This window comes from Monodelphis domestica, chromosome X, assembly GCF_027887165.1.
Source record: "Monodelphis domestica isolate mMonDom1 chromosome X, mMonDom1.pri, whole genome shotgun sequence".
In the NCBI taxonomy this organism is placed as follows: domain Eukaryota; kingdom Metazoa; phylum Chordata; class Mammalia; order Didelphimorphia; family Didelphidae; genus Monodelphis; species Monodelphis domestica.
Window position 1 is genome coordinate 80,664,803 of NC_077235.1, and position 12,540 is coordinate 80,677,342.

The 12,540-nt window shown below is 42.2% G+C and overlaps 1 protein-coding gene across 1 annotated transcript in view; it reads left to right on the forward strand.

Moving 5' to 3' along the window:
- The window catches only part of COL4A6 (collagen type IV alpha 6 chain), a 216,767-nt gene that overhangs the window by 174,745 nt on the left and 29,482 nt on the right, over positions 1 to 12,540 (forward strand). Inside the window, exons 37-40 of the mRNA XM_056809860.1 lie at positions 1,571 to 1,677; positions 2,249 to 2,347; positions 2,846 to 2,896; positions 4,444 to 4,629. Of these exons, the coding sequence (XP_056665838.1) occupies positions 1,571 to 1,677; positions 2,249 to 2,347; positions 2,846 to 2,896; positions 4,444 to 4,629 (443 nt within the window). The remainder of the gene's footprint in view (positions 1 to 1,570; positions 1,678 to 2,248; positions 2,348 to 2,845; positions 2,897 to 4,443; positions 4,630 to 12,540) is intronic.

The window sequence follows — 12,540 nt, forward strand, 5'->3', positions numbered from 1 at the left end:
CTCACTTATCTTGTCTATTCCACTGATCCACTTTTCTGTTTTTAAGTGACTATTGAATAGTTTTGATGATTATTGCCTTATTATATAATTTGAGATCTGATCATGCTTGGCCCTCTTCCCTTCTAGATCATTCTCTTAGGGATTCTCCAAAGGATTTTGTTATTATTTTGTCTGGTTCTATAAAGTATCTTCTTGGTAGTTTGATGTAGTATTAAATCTATAAATTTAGGTTGTACTTTCATTTGTCCTAATTGGCATAGCTCAGTCACAAACAACAACTATTTCTCCAAATAGTTCTCTTCCTTTATATCTGTAGAGGGGCAGCATAGTATGGTAAGTTGCAGAGAAGATAGTGTCTTGAATCGGTAGAGAGAATTTTATGTCCAGGGAGTTTTCCATACCAATACAATCATAGATGCAGGCCTCTCTTATCCTTATATCAATAAAGAGCTCTTAGAAGGTTAAATTTATGCAAGTCGTGTGTCTCGGTAGGTTAATTTTTAGATATTTTATGAATATTATTTTTAATGGAGTTTTCTTCTTGCTTTCTCATGGTCTTTGTTAGTGTTATTGTAGAAATGCTGATGATTTTTGTGGATTTGTTTTGCAACCTATTGCTTTACTAAAACTATTCTTCTTCTTGTTAGTTTCTTTGTTAATTCTCTGGGGTTTTCTAAGTCAACCATCAAATCTGAAAATAGGGCCCATTTACCTCTTTTTGATGATTTCTGTTTCATTCATTTCTCTCACTTTCTTTACTGCTATAGATTGCATATCTAGGACTTTGTCAACTAATGGAAGAGAGGGGACATTCTTGCTTTACACTTGCAAACAATTCTAACTTTTTGGCTTTAGAGATATACTTTTGGTGGTATTAAAAGTATTCCATGAGCTGTTTTTTACAGCACAGCAGTTAGAGATACTTTCTAGGAGGCTGATATACTTAAATACATTAGATACTGTGGTTTAGAAATTTGACTTAGACCAGCTGGCCCATTCTTTCAAACACCTCTACCCGAAGTTATGGCAGTGGAAAAACAAGCATTATTTACCACATTGGTGTGGATCCTCTGAAAGATGTGACATTTCTGTTGAGTTTTTGTTATCGTCATTCTCCCACCACTGAACTAGAGAGGAGGAAGTAGAGCAGCAATAAGGTAGCTCTTTTGATCTTCTCTAGCACCTTTCCATTTCACCAACATGGCCTGGTTCACTTGATATGCTTGCCACTCACTAGATCGAGTAATAAAAGAAAAGAGGCAATGTCCTTTGGAAACATAACCAGTTGAATATCCTAGGCTAAAAGCGTCTGATAGGCTGAGTTATTTATAGTGATAGGCTGCCTAGTTTCTAAATCGATTTTTCTAAATATTACATTTTAGAGCAAATGGATTCAAGACTGGTGTGCTATGATGTTAGGGACTGTTTGCCTTGTGGTGAATGTTACAATGTTAACAAGTGATTTTCCAACCTGAAATTATCCCCCCAAACCAATTATACCCAATAAGCACCAACATCTTATCTGTTTCATTTCTGTTCTTTATTGTGTTTTCATGCCAACTCTGTAAATTTTGATTCTCCATCTCATTTCCACAGGTACTACAGGCCTTCCTGGACCCAAAGGTCTGGACGGCCCACCTGGAAGCCCTGGTATCCCAGGACAACCCGGTCCTGTAGGTAAGTATGATGTTATATCATAATTACAGCGATTGAAACTCCTTTTGGGTAGGCCCAGTTCTTCCAGGGGGTGAGACTTTTCGACCAGTTACTGACTTCTTGTTCTAGCTACAGAGCGTACTTTCTCACAAAGCTATTTCAGACTATTACCATTATGGATGATTATCTTTGGAGCTCAATTGGCAGCCATTCTGTAGCTGAATTTCTGAAAGGCTGGCCCAGGATTGGCTGTTAGACAGCTGCTAGCAAGAGGTTCATCCTTTCTTTGGGCCCCAGTGTTCCCCACCTGCAGAATCTGGTTCTAGTAAATACATCCCCTCACATTTTCCACCCACCCTCCCCTCCCCACATACATATCCCAGAATCAGCCCCAAAGTCAAAGGTTCAGAATAGACAGTTTCTGATTTGGCCTTTGGTACTTGGAAGAAGTTTTATTTTCAAAGATAATGTGGAAGAGAAATTGTATGCGACTTAGTCGTTTGGGGTAATAAGTGAGGGACTGTGGGAAGACAGGAGGTTGCTTATTGGAAAGGTTTTTGGTAACTTATAACATTTGTGTCTTGCTCTATAGGCATTCAGGGCCATCCTGGTCTCCCAGGATCTCCAGGAGAGAAAGGAAAGCCTGGTCAAGATGGGATTCCTGGGCCATCTGGGCAGAAAGGTGAACCAGGTACGGTAGTTTCTCTCTAACCAACCATCTCCTATTCTCCTTAACAGTGTTGTCCTTACAAAATACCATATCTTCCCACTTCTTCTTCCCATTGCCTCCTCTGTCTTGCTGATATCATTCAAGCTTAAAGTCTCCATATACTCCTCTCCGTTGACAGTCTTTCCTTGCTTTTTCAACTCCTTCATTTATGGAATTATGTCTCACTTCTGTCCATCAAGCCATCTTCCTTCCATGATGTAAAACTTTCCAGATCTGTAATCAGGTAGTCCAGAAAGTCGCTAGCCACCATGACCAAGTTTCTCTGTCAAAATATAACCTTTATCCAGTGCTGATGCTGTCCGATGTGTGTATATATTTAATACGTAGTGCCAGAAGGATGCTTGTGTCACTTTAGGATTTAAATAAGGCATTTATTATGAATTGAAATATGAAATAATGCCAGACCATTTGTTCTGAGTTGTGTCATTAATACTGGGGCTTGCTGGTGTGTCATGACAGGTCAACCAGGATTTGGATTCCCAGGACCCCCCGGGATGCCAGGATTTCCTGGTAAGGTTGAAATTGGGGCAACTGTGAGAAATCCTCTTCTAGATAAGATTCTTGACAACCGGGAGAAGTTGGTTGTCATAGTAACCTTGGGGCAAGGAGTGGTTGGGTGAGGGGGTGGAGGGAAATGACTACTACATATTAAAGTTTGTAATCGAAAGGGAGAGGTAAGCCAGGAATAGGCTGGCATTTACTTTTGGATTTGGAGAGAACAAATTTCAAAAGATTCAGAGGAAGCATAGGTAGGATTCCACGGACCAAAATTCTACCATTGAAATTGGCCAGGAAGCCTGGGCCAGGCTCAAGAATTAAATGGTGGACATGGCATTGAACAGAATCCATAAATCTCCCAAAGTCATTTGTCCTTACAATGTTATTTTTCTCTAGCTTCTGCACACTGCCCTCTGCTTCAGTTCAGACAGATCTTTTCAGACTTCTCTATAATTATTCCTTTTATTATTTCATACAGTACAATAGTCTCCCATTGCATTCATGTGCCATCCCCGAAAAGATAGGAATTCTCTCAGCGTCTAGTTCTTTGAAACTACAGAAAGAGCTGTCAGAATCTCTTTCTACATAATCTTTTCCTTTGATGTCTGGGATGTACCCCATGGTGTCGTTGGGTCAAAGGTTGTACACAATTTCGTAGCTGCTTGTGGACTATAGTTCCAAATTGCTTTCCAGAGTGGTTGTACTAATTGATAGGTCCCCCAGCAGTGCATTAATGGGCCTGTTTTCCCCCAGCCTCTCCAACATTTGTCATTTTTGCCAGTATGAGTGGGAGCTAGAACCTCATGATTCCTGGAGGCTGACAGTGAAGCACACCCCTCGTCTCTCTCTCTCAAGAGAGATAATAAGTGACTCGAGTTGTACTTGTGGTGCTTGTTAAGCATAATGGACCCTTGGGCTGTTAAGAAAGGCCTGGCTTCCAGTATAAGGAGATGAGAGTCCCCTAGTTTTATGCCTTGGCCAGGCCAAATCTTGAGTATTGGATTCAAACCTTTCAGGAAGGACCTTCTCTAGTAAAAGGGGGTATCTAGCCTGTAGAAGCGAAGAGTTAGGGGGAACAAGACAGCAGTCCTCAAGTATGTGGAAGGCTGTCATGTGGGGAAGAAATTAGACTTGTTCTTTTTGGTCCCAGAGGGCACACCAGTAGCAGTGAAGAGAAGACGACCCCAATTAAGGCTTGTTGTCAGGAAAACGTGCTAACATTCAAAGTAACCCAAAAGAAGAACAGACTGCTTCAGAAAGTGTTCGGTTCTCCTTCACAGGAGGCGTTTAGGCTGAGGCTAGAGAAGTATATGTTAGGTATGTTGTTGGGGCAGCAGGCAGGAATTCTTTTTTGGGCCTTCATTGGCCTAGTTGGCCACTGAGGTCCTATCCAAGTCTGAAATCTTATGACTGTGAGAGAATGGGTTATGGGGTAATCTAGGAGTATAGCTAAATTCCACAAAGGGCCAGTCTAGTGATTATAAATATTTTGTACCTAAAAATAATTTCTAAGTCTCTGTTGTAATTTGCACTATAATCTTGTTCTTTCCATTTCACAGGGGAGAAGGGTGATGAAGGCTCGCCAGGCCCTGCAGGAAACCCTGGCCCTCAAGGCCAAAAGGGTGTACAGGGCTTTCCTGGCTTCCCTGGCATACAAGGGCCCCACGGTCTTCCCGGCTCTCCAGGTCGAAATCAAGAAGGTCCTAAAGGGAACCCTGGGCCCCAAGGTCTTCCTGGGAGACCAGGTACATGTGGGAGCATCAGGAAAATGGTCCTATTACTGTCTATTATTTTGTCTTGCTGCTAGGTTATTTATTGTTTAGAGCTAGACTAAATTTGTAACTCAGGGCTATGCTCCAAGTAAACAGCTTGGTTTATGCCCAGTTCCATTGATTTCCATGGCATCCACCAATTCCTCTTGATAATGGATGTCATCCTCATTTACTTAGAGTGGAAGTAAAACTCAGTAACTGACATATTAGTCTCTTTGTTGAAGGGAAAGCTCTGCTGATAACCTGGCAATGAAATCCCATGGCCATGTTGCAGAGCAGACAGAATTCTAATATCCCAGAAATAATTTTCATGGGCACCCAATCTACTTTTTTGGACCGGACCAAAAAAACGGCTCCAAAGTTGGCTGCATGATTCAATGTCATTGGCACAATAAACAGATTTCATCTTTCCTAGGAACAGGACAATCAAATTTCTCTTCAGCATCCCAGCATGATCAAATTGGATAGTGAGCTCCTCGGCCCAAGCTCATGGCTGGATCTCATCTTTCTTACGTTAACACTGTTCCCGCAGAGTCAATTCTACATCCAATGTTCACCTTTTCATTCAGTGTCTGTGTGGGGTAGTTCCATTTGCTAATTCTGGAAAATCTCATTTTCATCCTGGGTTAATATTGCTGCGCCCAGGCACTCACTGGTGGTCTTTTATCGACAGCTTTTCGAGACTCCATTTTCCATTTTTATATTTCTGGTAATTAAAAACTTGGCTCTCATTGATTAAAAAGCAAGTGAAATCTCCAATGAAAGCAACAAAATAATTGGCCCCTCGCTTCCAAGTACTTGAAAGTCTCTGCATTTGGGCTTCCAAATGCCGCCTAATTCATGCTAATAGTGCGTTCGCTAATATTGTAGTTAATGTGCCGAGATCTGTACGGCCGCCTCAGATTCACTGAGATCGTGGGCTGTGCTCACAACAGAACATCCGTTCCCTAGCTGGCTGTCCCTGCTCTGATGTGAATGTTTCTGGAGGGGCTGAGCAACCCCCAGTGACGGGTTGCTCGGCCACATTCTCTGTCTAGGGGGAAAATGGGATTGTACCCTGGTTGAATGAGCACTAATTCAGGGGGGTGGGGAGGGCCAACCCTGATCACTTTGCTGTTTGGAGTAATACCGCCATTTTATTCAAAGGAGCAGGGAAATTAGTTAGCTCGCTGTCGCTGTCGCTGTCGCAGTGTGGCCGTCAGTTCTGAACAAACCAACAAAGAGAGCACCACCCCGCTATCTTTCCAGTTTTACTACGGTGGGGAACAATAAATAAATAAGAGCAATTGCTTCTTCTGGACGCTTGCATTTCTTCTGTGAACTCCACTCAGAAGTTTAAGCCGGATTGTCTTAGTATGAGCCGAGAGTAATGATTATTATGAAAACGACTTCCTGTCTGTCAAAATACACCAGTGTGTGCTTTGGGGAACTGATGGTTTGGGTTGAGGAGAGATCTATGAGTGTAATAAGCTTTCCGAATCTAGCAGTGCCGAACTAACGCTGTAGTGAAAGGCTCGGGTGGAATACTGGAGTTGCCGGCAGCGTTCGTGCCCTCGTCCCGTTTTCTAATGCTCACATTGGACTTCATCCTTTCTGGGTCCTGCAACTTAGCCCCTTCGCGCTCAAATGATAGCGTTGTCTGAACGGAGAGCCTTCTCTGCCTGTGCCGACTTCTGGCCCCCACCCAAGATGGCGTGGTGATAGAAAACTCCCTTCAGTCGCAGAGAACTGCCTGGGACACTTACCCAGAGTCACATGGCCGAAGCAGTGCTTCAACACACATATACAGGCACACACACAGAGCTCCATAACCGTTATACCACATTGCCCGCCATGAGTATGCAATTTTTTTAAAACGACATCTAATTAAACATTTTAATTTTCCTTAATTAATTGTATTTCAATTAAATTAAACTTTTTAAAACCCAGGATTTAATTGGATGTAGGTAGTTCCTACTACCACTGGAGACTGGCATCTCCCCTGTAACTTATAGCACCAGAGAGCTGCCTGGGACTCTGAAAGGTTTAGTGACTTGCCCAGGGTCACACAGCAGAAGCAATGCTTAAACACACACACACCTATATGTATATATACACACATATATAGACACTGTTCAGTGTGTGTGTGTACATAAATGCTTAAAATTGTCAAGTATGTTAATGTGTATATATTGTGTGTGCTTTCAATTGCCAAGCATATTAACGTATAATATTAGCAGTATAATATGCCAAATCAATTCTCGTGTTTTGGCTAAAAACTGTACGATCTGAGTACATTCTAGTGCCCGGTGTCTCCAGCCAGCAGTGAGGAGTCACTTAATTAGGAAAGTCAATTTAGCATTTCTTTCCAATTTTGCTAACAAGCAGAATCAGCGTCCAGTTATCTGTGACTTTCTTTGTCATAGATCTGTAGCGGAAAACATCATTCTGTCCTCCTTTGGGAATTGCTGAAGCTAATTGTTGGCCAAAACCCATCAAGGAGAGACTTGCAAATACAGAAGTAATTGGGCTATCTAATAACCAATTTTTTATTACTCCATATTTTTCTCTGTCGGAAATCACAAATAGTTCAGTATCTGTACTCTTTGGATTTCATGCATTTCCCTAAGACAAAGTCCTCTACTCAAGATTTTGCATTCAATCAACAAACATTTGAGAGACAGCATGCCATAGTGGTTAGAGAGTTGGTGAGGCCTTGTTTCAAGGCCTGCCTCCAATCCTGGCTGTGTGACCCTGGGTAAGTCACTTAACTTTTCAGTGTCCCTTAGGCAACTCTTTGAAACCAAGTTAAGGAGAAAGTGTTGATACTAGTGAAATTGCAAGTCCAGACTTTAAGCCCATGTGCTGGGGACACAAAGACAAAAGTGAACCAGCTCCTGCCCTCATGGAGCTTACATTCTAATGAAGTTATCAGATTTAAGTGACCTAACAGGACACACCAGAAAATCCACACCACAACAGCTTGCTACTCCTGGTTTGATCCTGTGCACGTGTCATTTGATCATATTATTCCCCCACTCAGTTGACTCCAGTGACTCCATTGTCTAGGGTCAAACAGAAATTCCTCCATTTCACTTTGAAAGCCCTCGGCCACTTGGCCCCAACGCACCTCCCCAGCCTCGGGGACAGTAGTGCTCTTCTTCCTGTACTTTACAATTCAGCTGAGCTGTCCCCTCTCTTCCTCACACTTGACACGCCACCTCAAGTCTCTTTGCTTTGGCTGAGGCTGCTCTCCCTCCTTGGCACCAAATCACATTGGCGTCTTCCTTCTACATGAAGCCTTTCCCACACCCCCAATGGCTATTGTGTGCCCTTCCTCCCAAACACCCTGGACTGTCACTGCTAGCTTTTGCTTTTCTATTCATTCAGCCTATATTTATTATGTATACATGCTTAGTTATCATATTTATATATAAAATACAGACTTGTTCATTCTATTTCTGTATAAATTATATCTATTTATATATAAAATATAAACATGTTTATTCTTTTTAGCTATAATATATCCTTATATGTATATAAATAGATGCATGTTCATTGTATTTATATACAAAATATAGGCATGTTTATTATATTTATATATAAAATATACTTATTTATTAAATTATATATAAATACGTATCAGTTTATGTGTCCATAAATGCTTAAAATTGCCAATAAAACAGTATGTCTTATGTGTGTATATATATATACAATATATATGTCATCTCACCATTAGAATGCATGGCCCTAATGAGAAGGGGCTGTTTCATTCCTTTGTAATTGTATCTCCAGGATCTAACCCTAGTGCCGGGCATACAGTAATTACTTAATAAGTGCCGGTTGATTAATTGATTGGTGTGAACTGTACACACCCCAAAACACAGTGCCAAGAGTTGCCCAGTGGGAGACTGATGATTCATTGTGAATATTTTCACCTAATTGTAAGGTCTGACTGTGTTTATTATTATCTATGATTCTGAGACAAAGATTAAAAAAAAGATTTTCTTGGCTTTATGCCATTGAGGTGATGGATTTTTTTCAGGGACTCTTAGTATTCTCACAGATAGTTTACCTCAAGGCAGCCAGATGGCTCAGTGGACAGAGAGATGGGAGATCCTGGGTTCAAATCTGGCCTCAGACACTTCTTACCTGTGTGACCCTGAGCAAGTCACTTAATCCCAGTTGCCTAGCTCTTACAGCTCTTCTGCCTTAGAACTAATACATAATATTGATTCCAAGATGTAAGGTAAGGGTTTTAAAAAAAGATAGTTTACCTCTGAGCTTAGACCTTTGCTTCCTACTTAGTTTCCTAATGCCATAATTTCTAAAACATCAAATTATCCTTCCATCAAGGCAAGTGAATAGAGCACTAGAAATGGATTCAGGAAGACCTGAGTTCAAATCCTGCCCCAACTAATGACTAGCCATGTGACCCTGGGCAAGTCACTTAACCTCTGTCAGTCTCAGTTTCCTTAACTGTAAAATGAGAATAATAATAACATCTATAATAGCACAGTGACCTTCCAAGGTCGCTGTGAGCCTCAAATGAGATAAAAACTCCAGAGCACCTAGTACAGTGCCTAAGACAAAGTAGGTGCTTAATAAATGCTTCCTTTCCTTTATTTATTTATTTCTTTCCTCCTTCCTTCCTTCCTTCTTTCCTTTGATGAATTCAAGTCATCTCTCCCAGGTGGACTACACCTTCAGGTACCAAAAGAACTGGCTAATGAAATGATTGAGCCCCTATCAGAAATGTTTGAAAGATTGTAGGAAGCAGGGGGGGTACTATGGGACTGGAGAGAACAAATGCTTGGATTTTCAAAAGAGAAATGAGTCTGTAAATGAACAGTAAACAAAATAATCTGTAATGGAAGTATAGGACAATAGACTAGGTAGCTTGGCTTTGATTCCTGGCAAAATTCTAGAATGACTTATTAAAGAGATGGCTGGTGAACATCTGGAAAAGGAAGCCATGATCACAACAAACTAGCATGACTTCAACAAAAATATGTCATGCCTCACTTACCTCATTTTCTTTTTTGACAGGGCTATTAGACTAGAACAGTGGTGGCGAACCTATGGCATGGGTTCCAAAGATGGCACATCGAGTGCTCTCTGTGGGCATGCCCCCCCAAGTTCATTACTAGAAAGGCTGAGGGACTTGGGTGGAGCTGCTCCTCTCCCCCTCTCCACTGTGCCTGATGACATGTTTTCACATCCCCAGCCCAATAAAAGTACATGGCAGAGTTGGAGGGGAATGGAGTGCTAGGGTCACTCCCCTCCTCCTCACTGAGAACATTCTTTCACCCACCCCTCTGCCCAGTAGCCCAATGGGAGCACTTTCTCCTTCCCCTGTCCAGCACTCAGTTGGAGAAAGGGGCATGGTACAAGGTCTCAGGTAGGGTGTGGGCACAGCACTTGGTCTAAGGGGTAGAGTGGGGATAGGGCCTGGCACTCCATCTCGAAAAGGTTTGCCATCACTGGACTAGAAGATTAAGAGAGTGCTGTAGGTGTCACTTACCTAGAGCTTTTGAAAAAGTCTCTTACACTGAGTCATATGGAATGGTGAGATGTGAACTAGGTGATAGTACAATTAGATGGATGTGGACCTGTGGAATAGCTGGACTCAATGAGTTGTTTATTAATGGTTCATTGTCTACTTGGCTGAAGTTTTCCAGTGAGGTGCCCCAGGGATCTGTTTTGCCTTGTGCTGTTTAACATTTTTATCAATGACTTGGATGTAGGCATAGATGGCAGGTTTATCATTTTGCAGCTTGGCATAGTGTTAGAAGAGAAAACTAAGTGGCAAAGTTGTGATCGAAAAAGATTTTTTAAAGGCTACAACATTGGTCGGAAAAAGAATAATCTAATTTAAGCTATTAGACGTATAAGAGGAATAAATGTAAAGTTTTTCAATTGGGTCCCAGAAATCAACTTCAGAAGTACAAGATGGGGAGAGAGAGGCATGGCTTGACAAGTTTGTCTGGTGAAAAAAAATGTTGTTGGGTTGTTGTTGGTTTTTAATTGCACCACAAACTCAGCATTAGTTAATAGTGTTCTTTGGTAGCCCAAAATACCAGTGCCTTCTTAGACTTCCTTGAACAGTAGCACCCATGAAGTGGGAAGGAGTAGTCCTGCTGGCCTTTACCATGATCAGATGATGTCTGATGTGCTGTTTTCTACTATGGGTGCTACAGTTTAGAAAGGACCTAGGGCCAGGATGGTGAAAGGCCTTAAGTTCTTGTCATCTGACGACTAAAGGAACTAAGGATATTTAAGCTAAAGAAGAGAAGCCTTCAGGGAGACTCTCTGGTCAGATTTGAGTGTCTGATGGACTTTACCTAAAAGATGACAGAGTTTGGCTCAACGTTAATGAAATGCTGTCTGACAGCTGCCCACATACGGAGTTGGTTGCACCAGGAGGCCTCTGAGCAAAGTCTGGATGACCATTTGGGGATATAGTTGAGGGGATCTGTACTGAGTTGTCTGTCGGACTAAATGACCCGTGTGATCCCTCCTAACTAATATTGCACGCTCACAAACCAGCTGTTGATAAACAGTGTTTGTTAGTCACTTGCAATGCATCCTACACTGTGCTAGAGATAGAGATACACAGAAGTAAAGCCACTCCTTAAGAAGCTTGTATTCGGATTGGGGGAGATAACACATAAAGGGCATGGTGGTCAGGGAGGGCTCTTTTGTTTTGTCAAGTTGCCAGGATGGGCAGTGGAGTCAAAGGGGAGGAGCTCAACACTGTAGATTTCTGTTGCAGAATTGTAAAATGTGGGTCAAGTGAGGCATGGCTAGCGCCAGCTTTTAAAGGTAGAGGGCCAGGCGTGGCCCCTGACAGTCTGGAAAGTGGGACCCCATGGCTGACCTCCAGAGCCAAAGGGGTTTGATTCTCCAGGGGCCCCATGCCATGTTTACCAGTCTTTACAGAATCCACCAGAAAATGTGTCCATTTCCAGGCCCCTTTCCCACTGTCCACAATTCCGTGGAGTTCTCCAACCAAAGTTCAGCCCAAGTTCTTTTACTTCTTGGAGGTGTAATTGGTTCAGATCAGGAGCCCTGAACTTATTTCAAGCTGCTAGGTGCTCCATTACTATCTTCTCACCTATCTGGAGTTTCAATTCCCTCTCAACTATGTTTGTTCTACCCAGCATGAAAATTTTTTCTCTGTGACAGACAAGATGGAAGTGAGATCGGTCCCCTTCCTTTCATCCATTAACATTAAACTCTCACCAAGTCAGAGGGAAGGCTAGAGCGTGCCTTGAAGGAATGAATGATGACCTTTCCTGGGTCCTCAGAGTATGGGCCCCTGGTCATATTAGGCTATCATTTCTGTCTTGCCTCAATTGAGAAAACTGGAACCTGAAATCGACCATTGTTAAAGCAGAGTATCCAAATGATGGCGTTGCCTTGGCTAATTATCACTTATTTCTGAAGCCCGGCTTTCTTTTTTCTGTTTTGTTTTCCCTGGACCTCCATTCTGGCACCTAGTGGATAGAGGGCCCGGGCATGAAGCTGACTTGGCCGCATAGAACTGGGAACAACATTAAGTTAGAAAACCCCAGTTCAGGAAGTCTTCATCTGTTCTTTGATCGGGTTGCCTTGTCACCAACTCAAATTCAATCATCAAGCCTCTTTTTAATGGGTATTGTTCTAAGAGCTGCTACATATTTAATCAGCCCTCTCCACTTGCAAATAAAATGGCTAGGCACTAACTCTGAATTGCAGCCCCAGATGTGGATATTCTCATATCTGTTGCTCATTATGGAGCCAAACTCTGTTCTCTTACCCAGAATGAATTCTGCCTGGAGAATGTTCAGTCAGAGCCGCGCTGACATTTACATTGCGCTTTTCTTTACCTTTTGCAATCTCGTTTGATCTTTACACCACCAA